The 27,513-nt window shown below is 57.6% G+C and overlaps 1 protein-coding gene across 2 annotated transcripts in view; it reads right to left on the reverse strand.

The window, feature by feature from the left end:
- Positions 1-23,290, reverse strand: part of COL5A1 (collagen type V alpha 1 chain) — a 210,389-nt gene extending 187,099 nt beyond the window's left edge. The window contains exon 1 of one of the 2 annotated variants that reach the window (XM_016962039.4): positions 22,788-23,290. In XM_016962039.4, coding sequence (XP_016817528.1) covers positions 22,788-22,905 — 118 coding nt within the window. In that variant the 5' untranslated portion in view covers positions 22,906-23,290. The remainder of the gene's footprint in view (positions 1-22,787) is intronic. The other variant, XM_016962040.4, reaches the window with a different exon arrangement.
- Positions 23,291-27,513: the final 4,223 nt, after the last annotated feature.

The raw sequence follows: 27,513 nt of genomic DNA on the forward strand, positions 1-27,513 counted from the left end.
AACAACAGATTCAGAGCATCGCTTTGCAGCCCAGAGGGTTTCATGCGAGTTAGCCCGTCCCCATCCAAGCTGGCAGCCGTCCACGTCCCCACCTCACTCTAGAGCTGTGAAAGCTGAGGCCGGGAGAGAGATCAGAGGAGAGATATGGGCTGCAGAGCATGAGGGTGGAGAACAACCCCCAGAGGCCCTTCCATCTGGGCTGCTCTCTTAAATCAACCCTCACTTCTACCCTCAGCCTCCCATCGCCCAAGGAGCGCGGAATGTCCCCACTGGAGAGATTCAAAGTCCTTGGCAGGCAGCACTGGGCATCTACATAGGGGTCAGGAAGGGTGCTGGGGAGGCCTAGGCCAGCTCCACTGGCACCGGCAGGCCTGAAAACACAGGCTTCAGAGCTTCCCAGGCTGTTAGGAAAGTCAAAGTGGAAAAGAAGGAGGCAGCCGGACTGGGCTGGAAACCAGCTGAGTTGTCAGAGAAGAATGTGCGAAGCCCTCAGCTTGACATATCCCAAGGAGGGTAGCTGCCCTGAGCGGCCTGGAAGTCAGGGCCCTGCCTGGGGGCAGTTATGTGCTGGCCGCGTACACGACTGCAGAGATCAGATCAGGAAGTACTTTCACAAGTGACTAGAAAGAGACCAGACTACCCTCCTTCAGAGGAATTTTTTTTTTTTTTTTTTTTTTTTTTGGCCAAGATATTGACCAGGCATCACATTTTATGGAGAAAGGCACATACTTAGAGCCCAGTAATTTCATTTGGGCTTAAACTCAGCACAGGGAGGGCTGGATTACGGAAGCCAACAGACAGGCACAGAGTCAGGTTCCCGCCTCTGCGTGAGTAACCGCCCCAGAGAAGGCAGCTTTCAGCATGGAGCACTCACAACACTGGCATCCGTGTCCAGTTGAATGCCATCCTGGGACTCGCCTTAGCATCCTAGAGAACAGAAGCCGCTGGAGGGAAGGGCTGGAAAGGGAAGAAGCGGTCTGAGGAACAGCGAGGTTGGCACTGCTTAAGGAATTCTGGAGCACAGCTGGAAGAGCTCCTGGGAGTCATTTATAGGGTGAGATGATTGATCCCAGAATTAAAGACATTTAGGTTGAAAGGGCCTGGAGAGATTACAGCTAAGAAGGTGCTAGGTGACATCTGGGAAAACTCTCAGGAAGATGCAGTGGGCTGGGCAGGGTTGCATGGGGAGGGGGGTATGGGTGCGGCACAGAGGGGACACTGGCGTCTAAGAGAGCCACCAAGTCTCAGCTCTGCTCCCTATTGGCCAAGTCAACTGGGCACGTCCTCACAGAGTCAGGAGAACTGTACTGACCTCACAGGACTGGTGGGTGGAGTGAAAGTCACCGACAGAAAGCAGTTGGTGCTGGGAGCCATCAGCCCATCCATCAGCATCTGCCCACAGGACTGTAGGCTCCTGCACATCACACACACACCCTGCTGCAAACTGGTCATCTGCCTGGGGACCCCTTGAAAGATCTGGGGTGGTGCAAACAGCTGTGTGAAGCTCAGCAACACATGGCTGAGCCCAGATGAATGTCAGATGTGGGACAATTAGTGAATCCCTGATCCCAAAGATCCCAATCCAAGGAAGGCTGATGGGCAGCTTCCCTGGATGCAGCACCGAGAATAGTGTCCCCGACACTTCCCCAACCAAACTCCCCAGGCCACCCTAGGCAACTCTCAGCTTCCTCTCCCACCCAGTCTCTTTGGGGTCAGCAAACCCAGCATACCCCACCTCTGCCAGCCAGTGGTGGGTGTGGTAAGCTGAGATCACTCTTCTGGTACCTTCCATCCTCCCCTAAAAGAACCCAGGTGCATGGTTCACAGCTTCTAACATCTGCTCTCCACCCCACTTCAGAGAGCTACTTCAAAACATAGCAATGCTCTGGGCTGTTCAGCACCCTCTGAGTTTACAAAGCACTCACAATTCAACCCAGTGACCATTCACTGAGCACCTCACAGTGGCAAGCACTCTGAGATGCAAGAAGAACTCAAAGAGACCTTGCCTGTTTCTATGGAGATCTAAACTGTGCCTCCTTAGACGCTCACCACAAACCTATGAGGTAGAGAGACATCATCAGCTCCATTTTACACATGAAGAAACTGAGGCACAGAAGAAAGGTAATGGTTTTGAGGTCACACCATGAGTACACTAGTACAACCCAGGCCAAGCCTAGGTTTTCACAATGTCTAGTAGAGCTGGGATGCAATACCCTCCTTAACCTCCAGGGGCACCACTCCCACCACTGGTCTCTAGCTAGACACTGAAGTTTGAGGCTTCGATGTCATGAGCATGAACTAGGGCTTTGGGTTACCACTGTTTACAGTGAATTCTGGCTACTGAGGTGACCTGAAACTAGAAATGCCTAAGACCACATATGCAGCAGCATCTCTATTCCACTGGTTTCTAATAAATTGAAACTTCCTAACTTTTCCTAATAGAATCTGTCTGGGGCATACAGTAGGTGTAGGTGAGTTACCCAGGTAGCGAATCTTCAGAGGACTTTGACAATTCTTTAGGACTCATGGTCCATTTTAAGTGAAAACCAAGAGTAAAACTCTTTCGAGCCTGGTCCTTGGCAAACCTGAGGACTCTCATGGCACATAGAACACATCGCTCTGCTAATAGGATAAAGGGTGGACTTGGAAATCAGGCCTGGGGCACTGCTTCTCTCAGAGTTTGCATTTTTCTTTTCTGAAATGCTGATGGTTTAAAGATGTGGATCGTGGCCCAGGTCCCTGACCCAGGAGGGGTTCTGTGATGCTATCCCAGCTCAGCTCCTGAAACATCTGGTCCATTTCTGCCCCTGGCCCGCCTGCGCCTTATCTGCTATAGCATCTGGCTTGCTGGGCCCCATTTCTCCTTGGCCGTGCGTCGGCTGAAACTAAACAGGCAGCACCTACCTGGCGATAATCCTTCCCTATCACTCTTTCCTTCCCGCTAAAATGGAAAAACTGACTCAGACCAGGGCAGCTCACCCCCTTAAGCAAACAGTGCACACACAGCTGGGTACAGGCTCCAGATCTAATCTGCAGATCTCATCTAGGACGGTACTCGGGGCGCCTGTGGAGCCCACGGCTCTGTGGGCTTTGGAAGAGGCTGCTGAGTGACAGGATCCAAAAGGCCCCGCTCCCTCCTGAGACCCGCCACCAGGGCCATGGTGATGCCGGAGGGCAGGGAGGACAGAGGGTTGTTGGTGGGCTCACCGGACTTCACATTCCTCCTGCTCCTCTCTCTCAGTGCCTATTGCAGGGATGAAGACCCCAAAGAAAAAAAGTGCAACCGTCCCTCAGATAGGGACCAAAACCCCACCTTCCTTGGCTACTTGGCACTCTCGGAAGGCCTGGACTCATATCACGCATGTTCCCAAGCAGCTGGACAGAATCAAATGCCCACAACTCAAAGGCTTTTTTATGATTATGATTATTATTATTGTTTTGAGATGGAGTCTCTGTCGCCCAGGCTAGAGTGCAATGGCGCCATCTCGGCTCACTGCAACCTCTGCCGCCCAGGTTCAAGCAATTCTCCTGCCTCAGCCTCCCAAGTAGCTGGGATTACAGGCATGCACCATCACGCCCGGCTAAGTTTTTTGTATTTTTAGTAGAGACAGGGTTTCACCATATTGGCCAGTCTCAAATTCCTGACCTTGTGATCCACCCGCTTCAGCCTCCCAAAGTGCTGGGATTACAGGCCTGAGCCACCACACCCGGCCTCAAAGGCTATTTTAAAGGCCTAACTCTGCCACTTCCTAGCTGCAGGGCCTCTGAGCCTGCTTCTCACCTGTAAAATGGGAGACATCTCCTGCCTTACACAGAGGCCATCGGGATAAAACACAGTGTGAAGGCACTTGGGGTCAGGTCAGAAGAAGACAAGTCCCAGAGAGTCCTACTCTTCACCTGCAGAGAAAAGTCTCAAGCGAACCCCTCCCTCGTATGTCTCATGTGAATTTCTACCTTAACTGACATTTCAGTTTCCGGGCTCCAGAGAGACCTTGAAGAGGGCCAGGATCCCAGAGCCCACCTGGAGCCCAGCAGCCCCTCCCCTCCAGGCCTGGAGCCAGAGCCTCCCAGCTGCTCTCCGCACAACCACAGGGTGCCTGCCCCGCCCCCCGCCACCCTCCAGGGGACAGAAGCCGGGCAGGGTACAAGAGGGGCATCGGCTTCCATTAAGACCCCCGACATGCCTTTAGGCCCACACTGCCCTCGGACTATAGCCCCTCTCCAGGGCCTGCAAATCCTGCTTGAGGGCCAGGCAGCTGTTTGTAATCGGCCAGGCCCTAGCTGCAGGAAGGGGAGGTGGGAGCGTATGCACGTGAAGGGGCCCAGGGCGTGCAAGGACAGGCCCAGCAGGGGCGGGGGGACGTGCAGGGGCGGGGGCACATGCAGGCCTGGCTTGGGCTGCCCCTCCCAGGGCTGTCCCAGCAGAACTGAAGACCCGGGCAGCCAGAAAAGGAAAGAAAGAGGGAGCGGGTGTCTGTACTTCGGAGCTGCTTTCCTTTATCACTGGTGAGCAAGGAGATTTTCAGGGTAATGGTGAAACCTATGGGCTGCGGAGGCCGGGGTCCAGAACCTCCCAGCGTGGGTGCTGCCTGCTCACAGAGGGGCGAGCTGCCCACCACCACGGGTGTAGGGTGAACATTGGTCCTCAGAGCCTGCCCTGGGCAGAAAGCCCCTGCATTAGAAAGCCTGGGACCCCTCCAGCCCACCGAGGCTGAGAAAAGACCCAGTTTTGAACACCGTCCCCTGACGGTGGCAAGAGACGGGCAGGGTTGCTTTCCCCAGCGACAGGACTCCGGGTGCAGTCCGCCATAGCCAGCAGCATCTCCGTGCCCGGCCCATCCCTCGTCAGTGAAGCCCACCCGACAGGCCAGGACTCCCAGGCCTGGTCTCCCCACTCCTCACCAGCCTGTGACACCAGGAACCCACACCCTCTAAGTCTGAGCTTATTCATCTGCAAAACGGCCCCAAGGCCATAAGCCAGGCCACTGACTCTGTGCCCCCTCCCCAGAAGACATCAGAGTCCTCTCCAGGAGTCCAGGCATGTCCTGTCCCACCCCCTGCCCTTCCCCGTCAGGCCTGGCACCCCCGGGAAAGGAAACTCATCTGGAGAAGCTCCTGGGAATTGAATACAGAGGAAGGTTCCACAGCCCTCACCCCCCATATTATCTATAAACTGCACCCCCTACCCCACCCCCCGTATTATCTATAAACTACACCCCCAACCCACCCCCCATATTATCTATAAACTACACCCCCTACACCACCCCCATATTATCTATAAACTACACCCCCACCCCACCCCCATATTATCTATAAACTGCACCCCCTACCCCAGCCCCCATATTATCTATAAACTACACCTACACCCCACCCCCATATTATCTATAAACTGCACCCCTCTGCCCCACCCCTATATTATCTATAAATTGCACCCCCTGCCCCGACCCCTATATTATCTATAAACTACACCCCCGCCCCGCCCCCATATTATCTATAAACTGCACGCCCGCCCCGCCCCCCATATTATCTATAAACTGCACGCCCGCCCCGCCCCCATATTATCTATAAACTGCACTCCCGCCCCGCCCCCATATTATCTATAAACTGCACCCCCGCCCCGCCCCCATATTATCTATAAACTGCACCCCCGCCCCGCCCCCATATTATCTATAAACTGCACCCCCGCCCCGCCCCCATATTATCTATAAACTGCACGCCCGCCCCGCCCCCATATTATCTATAAACTGCACCCCCGCCCCGCCCCCATATTATCTATAAACTGCACGCCCGCCCCGCCCCCATATTATCTATAAACTGCACGCCCGCCCCGCCCCCATATTATCTATAAACTGCACGCCCGCCCCGCCCCCATATTATCTATAAACTGCACGCCCGCCCCGCCCCCATATTATCTATAAACTGCACGCCCGCCCCGCCCCCATATTATCTATAAACTGCACGCCCGCCCCGCCCCCATGTTATCTGTAAACTGCACCCCCGCCCCGCCCCCATATTATCTATAAACTGCACCCCCGCCCCGCCCCCCATATTATCTATAAACTGCACGCCCACCCCGCCCCCCATATTATCTATAAACTGCACCCCCGCCCTGCCTCCATATTATTATAAACTGCACCCCCGCCCCGCCCCCATATTATCTATAAACTGCACGCCCGCCCCGCCCCCATATTATCTATAAACTGCACCCCCGCCCCGCCCCCATATTATCTATAAACTGCACCCTGTCCCCACCCCCATATCATCTATAAACTGCATCCCTTCTCCACCCCCATATCATCTATAAACTGCACGCCCGCCCCGCCTCCATATTATCTATAAACTGCACCCCCACCCTGCCCCCATGTTATCTGTAAACTGCACCCCCTGCCCCACCCCCATATCATCTATAAACTGCACCCCCTCACCACCCTCATATTACCTATAAACTGCACCCTGTCCCCACCCCCATATCATCTATAAACTGCACCCCCTCCCCACCCCCATATCATCTATAAACTGCACCCCCACCCTGACCCCCATATTATTAACTACACCCCCTGCCCCACCCCCCATATTATCTATAAACTGCACCCCGTCTCACCCCCCCATATTATCTATAAAGTGCACCCCCTGCCCCGTCCCCCATATTATCTATAAAGTACACCCCCTGCCCTGCAGATTGGAACCTCTGGCCCTTTTGTGCCAACCATTTAGCATCCTCTGAGGTCCCTGGCTGGGCCTGAAGCTGCAAACAGCAGCTTTAGTCCTTCTTTCACACTTTATAAAAGTTACAATTACTGCCTCCCAACCTCCATATTAACAGCCATGTAAAATAACAGCCATCTCTAATAAGAATTATATGATACCATCTGCGACCATCCCAATAAAAGCAGCAGGCATCGTTATCAATACCACGAGTGCACCTGGTGCTTGCACTGCACGGGACGATGTCCTGCACACGGGGCACACCTAGGGCTTTGCATTCACACCAGTATCACTTCCTTAGATCCTCACAGCTGCCAGTCCAGGTAGGTGGTGCTATTGCCTCTGATATGCAGATAAGCTCCCTCAGATCAGAGAGGTTAAGTAACATATTGGAGATCCCACAGCCAGGAGTTCAAACCTGCTCTCTCGGCCTCTGAAGCTCCCGGTGTCCCTGAGAATCACTGCTTCCCTCCTCATCCCCTGAGCTCTCTTTGCAAAAGTCCAAGAGGTGACTGTGAGCTGGTGATAGGGACAGGCTCTGCAGAAGGACAGAGGGCTGGAGGGAGGCACAGGCCCCCACCCTCCTCTGCTCAGAGTTTCAAAGTGCCCTCAACTGGTCACTGCCACTGCACTGGGCAGGCAGGATGAGGAGCCGCAGGCCCCAGGCTCCCCTACAGACCCTCAGCATCTGAAGCTGCAAGGTGGGGCCCCGGGGCTCCTGCACTTGTCCACTGTGAGGGTCCCAGGCTCCACGCTCCGGCATCCTCTGGCATCCGGTGGTGAGCCCCGCAAAGCCCCACCCTGCAGGAAGCTGGACCTGCCCACCCTCCTTTGCTTCCAGTCAATCCCAGAAAACACCAGGCAACTCCGGGCCAGGGTTACAGACCCAGAGAACTCCAACCCTCTGCAAAATGGCAGTGCAGCTGCTGTCTTGGTACCAGCCCTCCGTGCCAGGACATTCAAGGAGGGCAGGACGGGGGAGCCCTGCTGCAGGTGCCAGAGGCTCTGACAAGCCCACGTGCCATAGGACAGCCTGGTGGGCACAGCACCCATGGCACCCTCTGGGTCCTCACCCACAGCCTTCGGGCTGAGTCCAGCCTGGTCACACATTCCTGTCTCCTGTGGCACTTTCACAAGCCCAGCTCAATTCCATGGGCTCAGCAGACTCCTGCAAGTCACCTCATGGGGGCCACCTGTGACCTCTGAACCAATGGCATGCCTGGGACACACAGTAATAGTAATGACCATAGCCAGCTGTGGTGGACCTAGCAGTTTACACATGTGAGTCCTGAGTCCTCTCAGCATGCCTGTGAGACAGGTATTATTCTCATGCCCACTTGACAGATGGGGAAACTGAGGCACAGGAAGGTGCTACGAACTGCCTTAGCAGCACTGAGCTCAGGCTCATGAGGACACTGCACAGCCCAGCTGAGAGGCTAAGGGTATGGGACACAGCCGCCCTGCACCCTCCCGGCTGGGGGCTTCCCCGGGCTCTGTGCTTCTCTGAGCTCCACCTCTGCCTCCCTCGGGTGGGGACTCACCCTCCCTCCCACATCGATGCAGTAAACAGAAAAGCGCAGGCCCTCAAGCCCGAGGCCACCCAGTGCATTCAGATAAACCAGCCCTACAGACGCCGGGCCCAACACAACCCCAGCCCTACAAACCCCTGCCTTATACACACCCAGCCCTACACACCTCCAGCCCTACACACACCAGCCCTATACACCCCCAGCCCTACACACACCAGCCCTACACACACCAGCCCTACACACCACCAGCTCTACACGCCCCCAGCCCTACACAACACCAGCCCTACACACAGCAGCCCTACACACACCAGCCCTACACACACCAGCCCTACACACCCCCAGCCGTACACACCCCCAGCCCTACACACTCTCAGCCCTATACACCCCAGCCCTACACACTCGCAGCCCTAAACACCACCAGCCCTACACACCCCAGCCCTAGACACCTCCAGCCCTACACACCCCCAGCCCTACACACCTCCAGCCCTACACACACCAGCCCCACACACCACCAGCCCTACAAACCCCGCCCTACACACATGAGGTCTACACACCCCAGCCCTACACACCACAAGCCCTACAAACACCAGCCCTACACACCCCCAGCCCTACACACACCAGCCCTACACACTCTCAGCACTATACACCCAAGCCCTACACACACCAGCCCTACACAGTCTCAGCACTATACACCCCAGCCCTACACACTCCCAGCCCTACACACCCCAGCCCTACACACACCCCAGCCCTACACACCTCCAGCCCTACACACATACAGCCCTAAACACCCCCAGCCCTACACACCTCCAGCCCTACACACACCAGCTCTACACACCTCCAGCCCTATACAACTCCAGGCCTACACACCTCCAGCCCTACACACACCAGCCCTACACACCTCCAGGCCTACACACACCAGCCCTACACACCTCCAGCCCTACATACCCCCAGCCCTACACAACTCCAGCCCTACACACCCCCAGCCCTACACACCCCCACCCCTACACACCCTCAGCCCTACACACTCCCAGCCCTACACACCCCAGCCCTACACACACCCAGCCCTGCACACCTCCAGCCCTACACACACCAGCCCTACACACCTCCAGCCCTACACACACCAGCTCTACACACCTCCAGCCCTACACACACCAGCCCTACACACACCAGCCCTACACACTGTCAGCACTATACACCCCAGCCCTACACGCACCAGCTCTACACATCCCCAGCCCTACACTCCTCCAGCCCTACACACACCAGCCCCACACACCCCCAGCCCTACAAACCCCCAGCCCTACACACCCCCAGCCCTACACACACGAGGTCTACACACCCCAGCCCTACACACCACAAGCCCTACAAACACCAGCCCTACACACCCCCAGCCCTATACACACCAGCCCTACACGCTGTCAGCACTATGCACCCCAGCCCTACATACACCAGCCCTACACGCTGTCAGCACTATACACCCCAGCCCTACATACACCAGCCCTACACACTCTCAGCACTATACACCCAAGCCCTACAAATACCAGCCCTACACAGTCTCAGCACTATACACCCCAGCCCTACACACTCCCAGCCCTACACACCCCCAGCCCTACACACACCCCAGCCCTATACTCCTCCAGCCCTACACACCTCCAGCCCTAAACACCCCCAGCCCTACAAACCTCCAGCCCTACACACCTCCAGCCCTACACACACCAGCTCTACACACCTCCAGCCTACACACCTCGAGCCCTACACACACCAGCCCTACACACCTCCAGGCCTACACGCACCAGCCCTACACACCTCCAGGCCTACACGCACCAGCCCTACACACCTCCAGCCCTACACACCCCCAGTCCTACATACCTCCAACCCTACACACCCTCAGCCCTACACACTCCCAGCCCTACACACCCCCAGTCTTACACACACCCAGCCCTGCACACCTCCAGCCCTACACACACCAGCTCGACACAACTCCAGCCCTACACACCTCCAGCCCTACACACACGAGCCCTATACACCCCCAGCCCTACACACCCCCAGCCCTACACACCCCCAGCCCTACACACCTCCAGCCCTACACACCCCCAGCTCTACACACCCCCAACCCTACACACCCTCAGCCCTACACACCTCCAGCCCTACATACACCAGCCCTACACACCCCCAGCCCTACACACCCTCAGCCCTACACACCCTCAGCCATACAGACACCAGCCCTACAGATGCCTGGCCCTACAGACTCCCAGCCCTACAGACACCCAGCCCTGCACACCCCCAGCCCTACAGATCCCCAGCTTGAGAGACCCCTGACCCTGCAGACACCCCCAGCCCTGCAGAGTCCCCAGCCCTATAGTCCCCTGCCTGAAAGACCCCCAGCCCTGCAGACCACCATCCCTATAGAACCCTGGCCCTACACATCCCCAGCCCTATAAACCTGCAGTCCTACAGATCCCTGGCTCTGCAGAGCCTGGCCCTGTGGACCGAGCACAGTACAGATGGAGGGGAGGTCTGGGTAAGGGGGGGGCCCTTGGGAGACACACAGACAGCACACGGCCAGCAAGCTGAGGTGAGTTTGGAGTAGGGGTCCTCCTCTTTCGGAGACCGAAATAGTTACCAAAGAATGCAGCTGATGTCAGGGACTGGCTTCAAAATCACCGGGTGCGGGGGCGTGGGCTGGCCTCTGGCTGGAACGGGGTTGGCTGTGGGCTGGTCCCTGTGGCCCCGGGCAGAACACGACCTTTGCTGCACTGTGTCTGAGCCTTCCCATAATAAGAACAACATCAACAACAGCAGAATCTCATGGCCAAACCCATGGGAAACCCCTTCTCTGGAAGCTCACCCCCACCCCCAGGGTCTCCCTGCTCCCTAAGACCTGCCAGATAGTGGGGTCTTTGCTTTGGAGATGAGTGAGTGCCGCTGCCAGGTGTGCAGGGGAAGAGCACCATGGGTGCTTTGTGAAGCGGGGACCACCATAAAGAAAGCGGGAGGTTCCTGAGAGGGGTGGAGGAACAGCTACACCCTCCTCTCCTCTCTCCAGCGCTTCTCCCCTGGCAGGTGCCCTCCCCACCCCACGACCACCATTAATGCTGAAATCCAAGACCCTGGGCTCGAGGACGCAGAACGACTCGTGGTTTGCAAAGTGTGGCACCCCCAGACGCCCCAGCATCCGCGTGGTCTGGGAACTTACTTCGTTAGAAATGCAGTTTCCTGGGCCCACCCCAGGCCTCCTGAGTCAGAAACAATCTGTGCCTTAAGAGAGGCCTCGGGGGGATTCTGGGGCCTGGTGAAGTTTGGGAACTGCTGGTCTACACCATGAGGAGAAACGCTGGACCCGGCCTAAGAAGAGGCCCTCCCTCCTGTCTGACAATGAGCCATGAGAAGGCCATGGGGTGGGGCCACGGAATCTCACCTTTGCTTCCTCTATCCCACGATTCCTGCAGCCTCTGGGCTGGGTCAGTCTTTTTGGTGGGGGCTGTCCCGTGCACTGTGGGGTGCAGAGCAGCATCCTCGGACTCCCCCAACTACAGGCCGATAGCCCTGCCCCCACCCCAGGTGCGACAATCAGAAAACATCTCCAGACATTGCCACATGTCCCCAAATGGCCTGGGCTGAGAAGCCATGATGTCCACCTGTTTCAGGGGCAGGAGGATGACACTGGCATCCCTGGCAGGACAGTCGCTCCCCTGCCCTCCCACCCCCTCTCCCTCTCCCGATGGCTCCACCTGGGGCATCTCCTTGCCCCACCCAGCAGAGCCGTGTTACACTGGCTCTGCTTGCTGTCACCAGCTCACTGTTACCGCCACACCGGCCCAAGGACGCCCTGTGTGTTCTCAACCTTCAGCTGAGTATCTCCACTGCTCAAGCAGTACTTTTTGACCTAGAAGACCATTACTGAGACCTATGACCCTAAATAGCATGAATAATAATTACCTAGAAAGCTCTTACAATCGCAGTCAGAAATCGTTCCCTACCCTTCCCTCGAGAACGCCCTTCACCCCACCTCGACCGCGGGAACACTCTGTAGCCAAAGGCTCTGAGAAGAGTCAGTGTCACTTTCTCCTTCTTTCCTTTAGTACCTCTGGGAGTCACCACCCCTCCTTAGAAAGAAGGAAGGGGAACGTCCACAGGAAGGTGGACACGGGATTCTTTCTCCTCACTCTCCTTTCCCCAGGGGAAGAGCAGAGAAATAGCACGGGAAGAGGATTTCAGATCATCCCCAAAGAAAGAAAACAAAACAAAAAATCGAGGGAAGAAAACCAGCAGCAAAGACAGATCCTGGGAATGTCCCTGATGGACACAGTGGTGGGAAGGCAGAGGACCCGAGAAAAGTCCCTCCAGGGGCCCCTCTGTCCCGCGCCTGCCATCGCACCTGCACCCACCCACCGTGCAGAGCCCACGGGCAACGGGCCGGCTCTCCCCACACCCAGGCTTGCCTGTCACCCCCACAACAGGCCCCAGTGACTGACCTAAGTGTGTGCTGAGGATGCAGATGGCTGGGCCTCTGTCCTCCAGAAGAAAGACGAAACTACAGCTGGAAAAGCTGAGACCATCGTGCTCTCTGGTGTACATTTTTATTTTTATTTTTTTTTTAGACAGGGTCTCACTCTGTCACCCAGGCTACAGTGCAGTGGCACAAACACAGCTCACTGCAGCCTCAGCCTCCCTGGCTCAAGTGATCCTCCCACCTCAGCCTCTCAAGTAGCTGGGACCACAAGCACGCACCACCACACCTGGCTAATTGTTTCTGAAATTTCTGTAGAGGTGGTGCCCAGTAATGGTATTGTTGGGTCAAATGGTGTTTCTGGTTCTAGATCCTTGAGGAATCGCCACACTGTTTTTATGTCATTTTGTGGCATTTATTTTAAAAATAAAGAGGCCACCAGATGGTGCCCAGGCTTGATGTGCATTTTTATGCATCTGAAAGGAAGAAGGAGAAACCAAGGCAGAGGCTTCAGGTACGCACTGTTGCCTGGGGCCATGGCTCCCCTTCTGAAGCACTGGGACCCAGCTGCCATGGAGGCCGGCCCCAGCAAATAAACAGGAGGGAGCGGAGCCACACTGCCCTCACCTGGCCTTGAGAATGGACAGAGGCTGCTTGCGTCCATACATGTGACTGTACGGACCTGCACCAAGATGCAGGCCGTGTGACCACTGGGATGTGGAGGGTGGTTTTCATCCCCTTGTGCCAGCTGGACTCAAGGAGCTAGACTGGCACATCTGCAGAATGGGCCGATCCCACCTGGCACGAAGGGCGGGTTTGAGGATCACAGGTGCTGACGGGAGCACCCTCAGAGCAGGGTCCAGTGTAAATATGAAAATATGAACAAGAGCCAGAGGAAGAACACGCATGGGAACATGCCCTCTGCATCCACCAATGGGAGCCTGCCTTCAGACGCATGCACCCCAAAGGGCTGGCCCTGGAGAAGCAGGCTGGTCTCTGACTGGCCACCGCCCCATGGGGCTGGCAGGTGCCTCCCTCGACTGGCCTTGGCCACACCCCACTCCCACTTCTACTGCACCTCACTGGGTAAAACCACCTGTTCAGATGGCTGACTCCCCCACCTCAGCGGAAGACCCAGTAGGGCACAGACGGCTCGCCTATCGCTCACCTGTGCCCCCCGCACAGGTCCGTCTCATGTTACGGGTCCATAAATGCTGCCAAGCAAACCTGCTGACACACCCAATGTCTTTGCATATGGACCTCATCTGTTCCCTCTGTACCCACACAGGGGAAAGAGTGCTGGTCCCCCAGGCCACCCGCCAGCAGAATGGAAGACAGTCGCTTCCAATGGAAGACGGTTACAACGCTCACGTGTTCTCACTGGGAGATCACTGTTTCCCAATGCAAGGGTCAGAGTTTTTCAACTTAAGTCACTCCTGCTACATACACACATTTAAAAAAAATTTTTTTATTATACTTTAAGTTCTGGGATACATGTACAGAACGCGCAGGTTTGTTACACGGGTATACACATGCCATGGTGGTTTGCTGCACCCATTAACCTGTCATCTACATTAGGTATTTCTCCTAATGCTCTCCCTCCCCTAGTCCCCCACCCCCCAACAGGCCCCAGTGTGTGATGTTCCCCTCCCTGTGTCCATGTGTTCTCATTGTTCAATCCCCACTTATAAGTGAGAACATGCGGTGTTTGGTTTTCTGTTCCTGTGACAGTTTGCTGAGAATGATGGTTTCCAGCTTCATCCACGTCCCTGCAAAGGACATGAACTACCCTTTTTTATGGCTGCATAGTATTCCATGATATATATGTGCCATATTTTCTTTATCCAATCTATCATTGATGGGCATTTGGGTTGGTTGCAAGTCTTTGCTATTGTGAACAGTGCCGCAATAAACATACGTGTGCATTTCTCTTTATAGTAGGATGATTTATAATCCTTTGGGTATATACCCAGTAATGGGATCACCAGGTCAAATGGTATTTCTAGTTCTAGATCCTTGAGGAATCACCACACTGTTTTTATGTCATTTTGTGGCATTTATTTACAAAAAAAAAAAAAAGAGGCCACCAGAAACCCTATTGCCGAGGTCCTGGCAAGGAAGAAAAGGACAGAAGAGCAAATTTCCCTACAAGAACACGGGTCTAGGAAACAGAAAATAAAGGAAGCTTCCATTTCATGGGCAGAGACATCTCGGCAAATAGGCTGAGCCCATGTCCCCAGAGCTCTGAGTAAGTAAATTTTGAGAAAAGTGGGTCAGGCTGTGGTTCCATTTCTTAGGTCTGAGTCACCAAAGGATGGTGACATTTACTGCTAATATGAGGTTATTACCTAGTTTGAGATTCCTCCAGAAAAACTCCTCTGCTGATAGGAAGCTGAGGGTGTGACGGCTCGGACTATCTGACATGGATAACTCAAAGTGACCCGCACCCCTCCACTGAGCATCCAGCCACCAATTCATTCATTCCACGGTCTTCTCTCCAGTGGCCTGGGGCTGGGCTGGCACAAAAACAACATCTGAGATGGCAAAGCGCCCCCCACACCCCGCCCGCACCAACTTCACCCACCCCTGCCTGGAACACCTCCTTTCAGTGATCAGCCACCACTCACCGCCATCACATCACAGAGACAGAACAGAGGCCTGCAGCTGGGAGGTGCACAGGTCCATCCACCTCCTGGACCTCCGTTCCTTGTAAAGAGCAAGTGGCCAGAGGAGGCAGGGGAGGGCCACTCTGCGGGCTGAACTTGGCCTGGCCCGCGACTGCCCAAGGATGCACCTTCCTGGCTCAGGCTCAGAGCCTCAGAGGCAGCGAGCAGTGAGCGATCCGCTGAACTGACCACTGGTGCTTACTGCCTTACCTCTTCTCCTGCTTACCCAGTGAGGGAAGCAGCAGTGTGACTCCACACAGGATGGCAAGGGAGCACGCACAGGCCAGCGAGTAGAGGGCCCCAAACCACCTCACAGCCTCCTGCTGCACTGGGGCCCCTGGTGGCAAGGGCGGTAATGGGGTCTTACTCTGTGCTTTATATGAGTAATACATTAGACATCACTAAAACCCTACTGTAGTTACAGTCACCACCCCCTTCTTACAGATGGGGAAAGTGAGGCACGGGGTGGGAAAATGCACTGCTGGTAGACACTGGAGCCAGGATAGGAATCCAGGAGTCTTGCCGGCTGCCTGTCCTTTGCCAGCAGGCCACCCTGGTCCCTATGCCATGCCCTGGTGGCTGCAGTCCTGCAGTCCTGCCTATGAGCAGAGCTGTAATAGTCAGGGTTCCTTTAGAGGGACAGAACTAATAGGAATAGAAATAATAGAAATATATGTATATATATAATGCATATATATATGGGAGTTTATTAAGTACTGACTTACACAATCACAAGGTCCCACCACAATAGGCTGTCTGCAAGCTGAGCAGCAAGGAGAGCCAGTCCGAGTCCCAAACCTGAAGAACTTGGAGTCCGATGTTCGAGGGCAGGAAGCGTCCAGCACAGGAGAAAGATGTAGGCTGGGAGGCTGGGCCAGTCTCGTCTCTTCACGTTTTTCTGCCTGCTCTACCCCTGCTAGCGGCTGATTAGATTGTGCCCTCCCGATTAACGGTGGGTCTGCCTTCCCCAGCCCACTGATTCAAACGTTAATCTCCTTTGGCAACACTCTCATAGACACATGCAGGATTAATACTTGTATCCTTCAATCCAATCAAATTGACACTCAGTAGTAACCACCACAAGGGCCGCTGTGGGCTCCGCCTGCAGGATCGAGGCACATCCACCAGCCAGGCCAGAAACTTTAAAACCGACACTTGGCAAAGCACTGAGAGAGAGCAGACGAGTCAATTATATGGGAGAATGTAAATAGAGGAGAAGCGGGAGCCATAATGTAACATCGCCCTCCCGGGAGTTTAAAAAGACATGAAATTGTCGGATCCAGCTGGACCCGGCTTGCCCTGCGGCAGAACCCACAGCCTCATGCTCAACCGGCAGGTTCCACGTGCCATCTCCTCCTCTCTCATCCAGCTGGGGCCGGGTCACGGTAAGGAGAGAAACGTCGCCCTGCCACGAGCTCCTCAAACACACCAGGCCCTGCACGTGAAGTCAGCCAGGGACACCCATGTGAACGCAGGTACATGTGCAAGGATGCGCATGCATGCACACTCAAGCACACATGTATACCCACAAACACATGTGTGCAGGCAGATCGCGGGGAGACATACACATTGTACACACGTGCACACGGCCTGACACACACACACACACGCACACATGACACACATACACACAAACGCACACATGAGTGCAAACCCTGGAATTGGCTTCTAAAGCTTTTCACGTGCATCACACCCCACGGCCTGGACAATGACCCCATGAGGTTCGGTGGGAAAGCAAAGAACCGAGGCCAAGGAAGGCAAGGGGGCAGCAGAGACCGGCTAAGCGGGCAACAGCAGAGCCCCAGGGGTCTCAGCAGGGCCAGGCCCCACACAGGCACACCTCCCTCGCCTGTGCTTCTGGGAGCTAAAGAGGGCTGTGGGAACACTGCTCTTTCCTCCTGCAAAACCACCACTGAAGATGGGGGCGATGGTAACGCCCCCACACAGCCAGTGCCGAGTACAGGTCAGGCAGCCTGCAAAGCTTCTCACAGGTGTGGCCTCAATCAATCTTCACAACCATGCCTCAAAGCAAGAAATGTGGTTCTCCCCATGTTCACGAGGGGAAGCTGAGGTGCAGTGACTTGTCCTCCCCCAGCCCATCCGACAGCCCCTCAGAGGCAGGGAAACTCAGCTCCAGCCTCACACCGACCTTGCTGGCCTGGAGTTCAGTAATCTGATTGCCAAGGAATGTCCCCTCCCACATCAGACCACCTGTCACCCAGCACAGGTACCCAAAATCACCCCCAGAGGCCCCCACATCCTAATCCACAGCTGTGGAGCTGTCTGCAGAGCTGTGCAGACTGGGCTCACTGTGCCAGGCCAGCAGGGCTCGCCAAAGGGAAACAGGAGGAACGGGGGCAGAGAAAGGGTTAAGGAAGCTGCCAGGATCTGCCACTTCCCTTAGGGGCACTTGTATTCTCCTGGCAAACAGATACTGGGGGCACCTGCCAAGCCCGTGAATGAGGGGCTTTCCAGCCAAGGGAGCCACCCAGGAGAGCTCTGGGACACGGTGTGGAATGTCCTGTCAGAAGGAGGGAAGAGAGCAAGATTAAAGCCAGAGGTGGAGGAGGACCCCACGAAGGAGGGTCATTTCTGCAATAAAAGGAAGGAGAAGAGGAGGAGGGAAGGCCAGTTTCACATCGCCTCCTCCAGGAAGCTCCCCAGCTCTCCCCAGTGCAATTAACCCTCCCAGACTGTCGGATGCAAGACCCAGCACATCCCATGGAGGGCCCTGAGTAAAATTCACAATAGTCTGCCTGTCAGACTGTGAGCTCCTGGAAGGAAACGAGGGGTCCCATCCCATTTGCCTCGGTCTCCCCAAGATAGGCCCGACCCAGGTGAAAAGGCAAAAGCCTTCAGGGTCCAGGCAGGTTATGCTGATGTGCAGAGAGGCCTGGGAAGTGGTGGAGACTGTGGCTGCTGCATCCCTCTTGAAGGCACTGGAGTAAAAAGAGAAGGGATGGAGGGACAAAGGGAAGGAAGGAAGGGGATGGGAGGGAGGGAGGGAGGAAGAGAGGGAGGAAAGAAGGAAGGAGGGAAGGATGGAGGGGGAAAGAGGAAGAAAAGAACTTCAAAGCTGTGTTGGCCAAATGGAATGGCTCTGCTCCCAGGACCCTGTTTGGACTGGGCCCCCAGGCCAGGACTATAGCTCAGGGCCCTGGCCTTCTCCCCAGGGAGAGCTGATAAACCGATGGGAAGTGAGAAGAGGGAACTGTGACAAGTCAAAGAGTGACCATGCCAGGCGGAGGGCCGTTGCTGGCTTAGGGCCCCACAGCAGGAATGGAAGACATCTGCCTACCATCCCTGCCCCCCGACTCCTAGGCTCTGTCCCTTCTCAGGCCCGGGTGAGGGTGCAGTGAGATGGTGCAGCTGATGCTCACCACAGGCCAGGCAAGTGCCAGCCCCTCCATTCCCATGTGTGACTGTCTCCCAAGGCCGTTCCCAGAGCCACGTCACGTGACCGAGCAGGGACAGGTCCTGCACTGTTCCAGATGCAGCTTGGCTCAGGCTTCCATGTGGGTGCCCTCGGGAAGTGTTGGGGACTCATCCTCGCCCTCCAGCAGGGCCGCTCACTGCTCCGCACAGCCCCTACTCCACCTATCAAGGTCTATCTCCCAGGAAGTGGGATGGGGCGGTCCAGGGAGGAGGCAGGGCAGGCAGACAGGCCAGGCAGCGAGAAGGCAGGGCGGGACGGGCAGCACCAGCTGTGTTCGGCTAAGGCGTGGCGGTGGGGAGTCCAGAAATATCTGCAGGGCGGGGTGAAGAGCAGGCTCTGGCCAGCCCCGCAGGAGCAGCCCAGGAGTAACATCACTGGAGAAACCGCTGTGAGCCTGGCACTGGGAGCACGCCCCTGCCTGGGGCTGCGGCACTGCTGGGTGGGCACAGCCCTGGGTAGCAACCAAAACTCCAACCCCTCCGGCAAATCTGGACCAGAGCAGGGAGAGGGCTTGGGGAATTCTTGGGGCTTCTGAGCTCCTCCCACTCACTGCTCTTTTATGGGGAGAGGGAGGGAGAGGGCAGAGGATGGAAAAGGATGTCTTTCCAGCCAACTTGATTGAGTCAGAGGAAATTTAACCATTTGATATCTGTCAAGTCTCACAAAACTTGGCCGACTCTCCCCACAAATTATTGCAAAAAGCAGTCACGTGACTGGAGTCAACCAATGGCGTGTAGAGGAGATGACCTCAATTTCCAAATATTGGGGTCATGTTTCATTTCCCATACTCTCCTTCCCCGTTACACTGTTCAGCAGCCCCAAATGCAATCTTACTTTTCATTCCTTCACACACTTGGCCAAAAGAAAGCAGGCAAAAGAACTGTGTTCAGAAAACCCTCAGAAAACATCTGGCAGATCCGAAGATGGAGAAGAGAGCAGGCACTTGCTGGTGGCTCCCCACTGCGCCTGCATCTCCAGTGGACAGCCGCCCCCTCCCCGCCGAGGCGCCTGCCTCTCCAGTGGACAGCCGCCCCCTCCCCCCCGCGCCTGCCTCTCCAGTGGACAGCCGCCCCCTCCCCCCCGCGCCTGCATCTCCAGTGGACAGCCGCCCCCTCCCCCCCGCGCCTGCCTCTCCAGTGGACAGCCGCCCCCTCCCCCCCGCGCCTGCATCTCCAGTGGACAGCCGCCCCCTCCCCGCCACGCCTGCATCTCCAGTGGACAGCCGCCCCCTCCCCGCCGCGCCTGCATCTCCAGTGGACAGCCGCCCCCTCCCCCCCGCGCCTGCATCTCCAGTGGACAGCCGCCCCCTCCCCCCCGCGCCTGCATCTCCAGTGGACAGCCGCCCCCTCCCCGCCACGCCTGCATCTCCAGTGGACAGCCGCCCCCTCCCCCCCGCGCCTGCATCTCCAGTGGACAGCCGCCCCCTCCCCCCCGCGCCTGCATCTCCAGTGGACAGCCGCCCCCTCCCCCCCCGCGCCTGCCTCTCCAGTGGACAGCCGCCCCCTCCCCCCCGCGCCTGCATCTCCAGTGGACAGCCGCCCCCTCCCCGCCACGCCTGCATCTCCAGTGGACAGCCGCCCCCTCCCCGCCGCGCCTGCATCTCCAGTGGACAGCCGCCCCCTCCCCCCCGCGCCTGCATCTCCAGTGGACAGCCGCCCCCTCCCCCCCGCGCCTGCATCTCCAGTGGACAGCCGCCCCCTCCCCCCCCGCGCCTGCATCTCCAGTGGACAGCCGCCCCCTCCCCCCCGCGCCTGCATCTCCAGTGGACAGCCGCCCCCTCCCCGCCGAGGCGCCTGCCTCTCCAGTGGACAGCCGCCCCCTCCCCCCCGCGCCTGCCTCTCCAGTGGACAGCCGCCCCCTCCCCCCCGCGCCTGCATCTCCAGTGGACAGCCGCCCCCTCCCCGCCACGCCTGCATCTCCAGTGGACAGCCGCCCCCTCCCCGCCGCGCCTGCATCTCCAGTGGACAGCCGCCCCCTCCCCCCCGCGCCTGCATCTCCAGTGGACAGCCGCCCCCTCCCCGCCACGCCTGCATCTCCAGTGGACAGCCGCCCCCTCCCCCCCCGCGCCTGCATCTCCAGCGGACAGCCGCCCCCTCCCCCCCGCGCCTGCATCTCCAGTGGACAGCCGCCCCCTCTGGCCATGCTCGAAGGATGACTTCCCAATAGGTCCCACCCTGGGAGGTGGAGAGACGTTGGCAAAACTCACTAAGAAAAGTGGTCTCTCCACATGCTTCTAAAAGTCTGTTCCGACAAAAGCAAAATGTCCAACTCCAGAGCCTGCTGCCCTGGGCCATCCTCACTCCCACTTCCAACGAGCCGCACTTCGATTAGCGAGGGCAACCAGAGAGGGGAAAAGACAGTGTGGAGGTGGGGAGATGGGCAGGGAGGGAAATGGAACCCCAAGCCCGGTCCGGTGCACGGTCCCCAGGCAGTGCCCGGCCCCAGCTGTCTAGGGTGACGATTCCCCTGAAGGACTCCCTCCTGAGTTTCTGGGGAAAAGTCCCCAGAGGCACTGAGACAGGGCCCAGTCCCCTAGCAATGGCACAGTCCCTGACCACACCTTCCCTCTCCTCTCCACTTTTCTGGGGACCTCTGTTGTCCCCCACCTTCAGCTGACCCCTGGAGAAACACAAGCCCAGTTAGCCCAGGGTCAGGAGAGAGTTGGTGGCGGCCCAGGGATGAGATCCCAGGTCCTGGGAGCCAGGCCAAGCTCCTGGCTCCTCCCCCAGAGCCCCAGGGCAGCCCCCACACCCAGACTCCAGCTCATCCAGTTAGCCCAACAAGCACTGATCGTGCCAGGAAAAAAGGAAAAGAGTGTTTTAATTGACAAGCAGAACACGGACAATGATTCTTCCCACTTGTCTTCCAATCGTGAAGCAGAGAGAAGCATTGTTGCTGGCAGGCAGCGGGCTGGTCCAGACGTTCGCTGAGCCCACCGTCCCATCGCTCTGCCCGCCACTTCTCCTGACCTGGCAGCACACAGCTCTGAGCCCCCATCTCCCTGCCTGTCAATAAGGATTCGGGGGACCTTCCAGGGCTGGGGGCTCTGATGTTCGAGAGTCTGTGAAAACCCACCCCGCCGCTAACTACCAAGAGCCATGCCTAGAAAAATTCCCCCGTCAGGAAGCTGCGCCAGGGAGAGTTGAACCCTCGAGAACCCAGGCAGGGACGCAGACAGTCCCCGCCTTGAAGCGCCCTCCCCGGGAAGCAAGCCTCCTTCTAAGGGCTGACCCTTGGCAGAAGGAATCCCACATCTGCATATCATCCCAACCACTCACAGCCCCGCCTGCAAGCCCATCTCTGGCTTTGCTCCACGCATCCCATCTCTCAGCAGCGAATCCAGGAAAAGCTGCCTTCCAGGGATCAAGAAGTTTGGGGGTGGGATTAGGAGCAGGGCTGTCTACCACCCTGCAGGGGTCCCCAGTGCCCCCGAACACTTAGGTGACCAAGGCTGCAGGAAACGCTGTCCCTGGGGAAAGCAGGGAGCCAGCTCAGCCTAGAGTGACAGTGCCTGGGGGAAGTTCAGTGCTGGGGGCCCAGGCTTCTGGGATTCCCCCCATCCCCAGGAGTCCCGGGATTTGAAGGGCTGTAACTCTAGGGGGCGGCCCTGCCCGGTTTGGAGCAGAGGAAGTTCTGCTGTAGGGCTGTGAGGGCCCAAGCTGGGCGCCTGTGATGTGGGACAGAGAAGGAAGGTTTTGGGACAAAAGTTTGCCCGCCTCGTGGACAACCCCTCCTGCTGATCCAGCCCTCGGTCCTTCCTCGGCTCGCGCGACAGCCCCACCCGATCCGCCCGTCTGGGGAGGGGGCGGCGGCGCGCCCGCGAGCATTGTGTCTGCGTGTCGTCATCTCGGGGGGGCCCCCAGCAAATGGCATTCGTGGTCTTGGCCCGTGCATTCCACAGGCCAAGGAAGAAAAGTCCTGCGGGCGAAGGCGCCCGGGGATGACAGCGGCGCCCGGGCCGCGCGCGCCCCATCCCGCAGCCCCGCGCCCCGGGGCGCCCTTACCTGCGCGGCTCGGAGGCGGCGCCCACAGCAGCAGCAGCAGCAGCAGCAGCGGCGGGGGCAGCAGCGGGGCGCCCGGGCGGAGCGGGCTGCGCGCTTTCCAGCGGGTATGGACGTCCATGCCGGCGGGGCGCGGGCCGGGGCGCACAGGGGCGCTCGGAGGCGCGCGGGGACGCACAGGGGCGCGGGTCACGGCCCGGGCAGCGCACTCAGCAGGGACCGCACCACTTTAGGAGGTCATGGGGACCTCGGCACCCCCCGTTCTTCTTTGTGGCGGCAGCTGTTCTGGAAGGGGCGGCTGGCGCGCTCGCCCACGGGCGGGAGGGCTCGACTTTGGCCCGCGGGGCGGCCGGGACCCCGCTGGGTTCGCTCGCCCTCGCCTCCTCCTCCTCCTCCTCCAACTCCTTCTCGCCTCCTCCTCGCCGCCGCCGCCCCGCGACCCGCTCCCCGTGGGCGCTCCGCTCGAGTGAGGTCCTGCGCCAGCCGCGGGGACGGAGAGTGCGGACCTCGCCTTCGGCGCCGAGCACTTTTTTCCCCCTTTTCCTCCCTCCCTCTCTCCTGGAAGGCAGCCGCGGAGGCTGTCGATCCCCAACGTCCGCAGCAAATCAGAGCCCGGCGCTGGGCTCGGCGAGGCCAGCCCCCGCCTCCCACTGGGCGCCGCGGGCGAGGGGGTGGGGACAGCGGGCGAGTCGCAGCGAGGAAGGGGCTGGCCCGGGGCGGAGCGGACGTGGGGCGGGCGCGGCCCCCTGTTCTTTCTCTGAGAGCCGGTAGGCGGGCGGGCCTGGGGCGGCCTCGGAGCCCACGGGCCCACCCTGGTCCCCCCACTGTTCCCACCCCAGGTGCCCGCACCTGGCCATGCTCCAAGAACCAGTGCAGAGGGGCCCCGAGGTTTGATCACTTCGGATTAAAAAGAAAGTTGCAGTTTACCCCGCCTAACTTTTTCTTTAACGTGGAGGAGTTCAGAGCTCCTCTTCTGGGTGGAGACTAAACTTCCCATCCAGCCAGATCAGGGCGCCCAAGACTGTGGCCTACGTGTCAACCCGGACCGAGGACCTGCCTCCTAACTGCAGACTGGCACGGGACCGAGCTGGGGTCTGACTTCCCAAGAGCTCCTGGGACCTCCATGTGCTTGGACGGGAACATCTGGGTTATTAATCAGGCGAAGTTTGGCTCTGCGGCCCCCAGGCCCCCACCCCTCACGCCTGCCCACTCCCTGGTGGCCCCTCTGCAATAAAAAGAAAACCAAAGAAGGCATCCCCTTGGGAGTGACAGCTGGCGCAGGGAGAAGGCATTCCTGATCGGCTGCTCTCGGAGAAGAGCTGGGGCCCTGATTCTCCTGCCTGGCTTCTTTAAGCCCCTCGGGGTCTCCTCCAGCAGGAGGCCCGCCAGTCTCTGGGTAGTAGGTGGGCGTCTCTCCCTCCAGCTTCCCCAGGCCTGGCCTCCCTGCACAGCCTCCTGAAGCCTGAACCACACCCCTTCCCCAAGGGCTGCAGGGCTAGTTTTTTAAAAGGAGGGAATCAGAATGAATTAAGAACGATTTGCAAACCCTGGGCCATCCCCATTCCCTTTGAACAAACAATTTAGCCAGGGATGCCAGACAGGGCTGGGACTCCCCTCTCCAGTTACATCTCCAGACTGGGCATGAAATTCCCCAAACGCTCTTTAATTTTCTCACCATTCTGGAAACAGGAGGTGAGAGAGGCGTCCGAGGTTAGGTTGGCCAGGATAGCCATGGCAGGCTCCGGAGCTGGGTGATAGGTCGCTGTTGCTAACTTGGTGATGAGGCTTTTAGTCTCCATATCTGCCACATGCGCTTGCATAGGTATCAAATATTTCGCAGGAAAAGAATGAGAAACTCTTCACACACAGACGTGGGGAGGTGCTTGAGATACATTCAGTAAAGCAAATGCTAGTTCTGACCTGTTTCCTTGTTGATTTTATTTTGTTTTACAACTTGTATAAGGCATAAGTGATCAGGCAAAAATGTGTGTGAGTTGTGTGCATGTGTGTGTTTGTGTGTGTGCCTGTGTGCGTGTCTGTGCGTTGGTTAACCTGCAGCCACTGGCCCTTTACTTTCCCTGTGGACTTCAATGAGTGAGAAATTCCATCAAACCCCAGCCTCCGCGCCAGCCCCAGCTGTGCTTGGTCCTTGGAGTGCCCCCGCCCCTACCAGCAAGGCCAGCTTCACCCCTGAAGACTAGGGGTGCTGACACAGGCCATGGCCTGGTTATCAGAAGAGAGTGCAGGCTTTCTGGTTCCAGCTTCTTTTTCCCCAAGCACAAGTGGAGTTCCATTCTGACAGTCCCATGTGCATATCCGTGCCGGTCAGCAAGCCCTCCTGTAACTCAGAGCCAGCATCTAAACTTTGCCCTGAATTAACACAACTGGCACCTTAAGAGCTGATACTCAAGTGACCACCCCAAGGTCCCCCAAAAGTTGACTTCTCAGCAATGGTAAGATGTCTCAGGCTTGCAGCTCAAGCAGCCATGACAGATGCACTTTATCCTCTCTTGGAGAACAAGTGGTGTGGTGGCTTGGAAAGCTGTCAAATGTGAGTTTCCACCCTCATCTGAGCCTTGAGTTGGGTGGAGAGATGAGTTTCTATCCCACCAGGAAACTCAGAGAGAAGTCCCCAAACTTGGCGGCCTGATGTGTCAGCCAGGGACTATGGCAGAATGGCCCGGCAGTACCAATCAGGATTCGAACTGTGTTGCCAAACTAAGAATATCAGCCACATCTTAAGGCTTTTGCCTCACACACTTCACCCACACGTGCATCAGTTCTCATGCACCAGTAGGGAATACTGGCATCTCTCCCATCCACAGATGAGGAAATCAGGGGCCAGAGAGGGTAGGGGACTTACCCAGTTCATCCGTGACAGAGTCCGGATTTGGACCCAGGTCTCCGTGCTTGGAGCCCAGTGTGCACTGCCTGCCTCCCCATGGCATCCGGACCACACGCCTGCTGCCAGGACCACCCTGCCCAGATTCAGACAACAGCAACTGGTGCAGATTGTCCCAAACTCACCATGTTCCATGCCCTCCCACAACTGAGCAAAATGAGAGTCCTTGGAAAACTGCTTATTGCACGCGTACTCCTTGCCAACACTGCCCTAGGCTTTAGGGAGTATGTGGTGAGCAAGGTGCCTGGGTCCCTTCCACATTGACCTGCAATGCAGCAGTGACTCCCACGCCCATGCAGAGGTGGCCCCTTTTTTTGCATGTGTGTCTTCCTTGTCTTCTGCTATCCATCGTTTCCCATCTAGCCCTCCCCGGCTGCCTGCTCCTGTTCATGGCACTCACCACAGAAGGCTAACCAGGTCCTGTACCCTGTGTACTCCTGGCCCACCGGGAGCGCCACCACCCATCACTGCGTGTTTCCCACGGTGCCTAGCCGAGAGTGGAGCAGGCCAGGTGCCCCGCACCTTACACGTGGAGTCCGATGGCCCAACTTCTCCTTCCAAGGCTGTGCTTCTTCTCATTTATTTTTCGAGCGGCAGAGCTGTGGTCCGGACAGAGCGGCCATGGCAACCATCAGGTGTTGCCCTCATGTGGACCTGATGGTTCATCACCAGTCCTGAGGGGTCACACCAGCCTCCCAGAGTCACGTCTGGCTGGGAAATGGCCAGCTGCTTCCCAAGACAAAGGCCTTGAGGGGCAGCCAGATTGTCCCTTCTTCTTCTCCTAGACCCATGGAGGAGGTGGAGGAACAAGATCTTCTTGGAGTGCCTGGAGGCAGATATCTGCTTGCCCTCTAAGCATTTATGGTCCAGAGACTGCTGAAGTGGGCCCAGGAGGGCCTGGGTGAGCCATGGCCTGGCAGAGGGGCTGGAAGCTGCCCCACTCTGTCCCATGCAGGGGAGGAGTTCCCTCTAGCTGCGCAAGGAGAATGCTCTGAACCTGCATCCGGCACCTGGGGCTGCAGCTGTGTCCTTCAGCTGATGTCCTGGGACCAGGCCAACTCCAGAGTCACACAGACTTCCGTTAGAATCCCAGCAGCACCAGCCACTAGCCACATGACCTTGGGCAAGAGGATTCTGTCTCTGAGCCTCAGTTTGTTATCTGTGAATGGGCGGTGAAGAAACTGACCGCTGGGGGGTCCCTGTGAAGCTCAGATGAGAAGGTAGGTGAGGGAGGCCTGGCCACAGTCCCCTCCCTCCCTGCTCCCTGCCGCTGGGCACTCATCCTCTTCTGCCTCCTCCAAGCCCCCTGCCGCCTTCCAGGGCTTCACCTGCTTACCTGCATCATCTCATTCAATGGAGCAACAACCCTTTGAGGTAGGAGGAAGCTGAGGCTCGGAGAGGTGAAACTATTTGCTGGAGGCTGAACAGCAAGGGTGTGGCTAAACCCAGTAGCCCGGAACGCAGCCCTTAACCACCGTGCAGCCTGCACACCAGCAGCAGAGCAAACCAAGGAGGCGCCAGGTCCGAGGGCCTGCCCGTGGCCGACCGCATGTCCTGCCGGTTCCAGGGGCCCAGACCCCCACTGGCCCTGGTTTACCTTCTGACCCATTGGCCTTGACCACTGCTCCATGTGAGCTGTGGCTTCTCGGCAGACCAGGGGCCACCGCTGTGCCCACAGAGCCAGCAGGACTCTCCCTACGTACTGGAGCGGGGCAGATGGGAGGGAGCCCCTTTCAAGCCAGCACTCTCTTTGAAAAATTACTTGGGGAAGGCCGCCACTTTAAAGCCCTTGGACAAAGCATGTCCTTCATTGCCTTGTTTTTGCAG

This window comes from Pan troglodytes, chromosome 11 (assembly GCF_028858775.2).
Source record: "Pan troglodytes isolate AG18354 chromosome 11, NHGRI_mPanTro3-v2.0_pri, whole genome shotgun sequence".
NCBI classification, from domain to species: Eukaryota; Metazoa; Chordata; class Mammalia; order Primates; family Hominidae; genus Pan; species Pan troglodytes.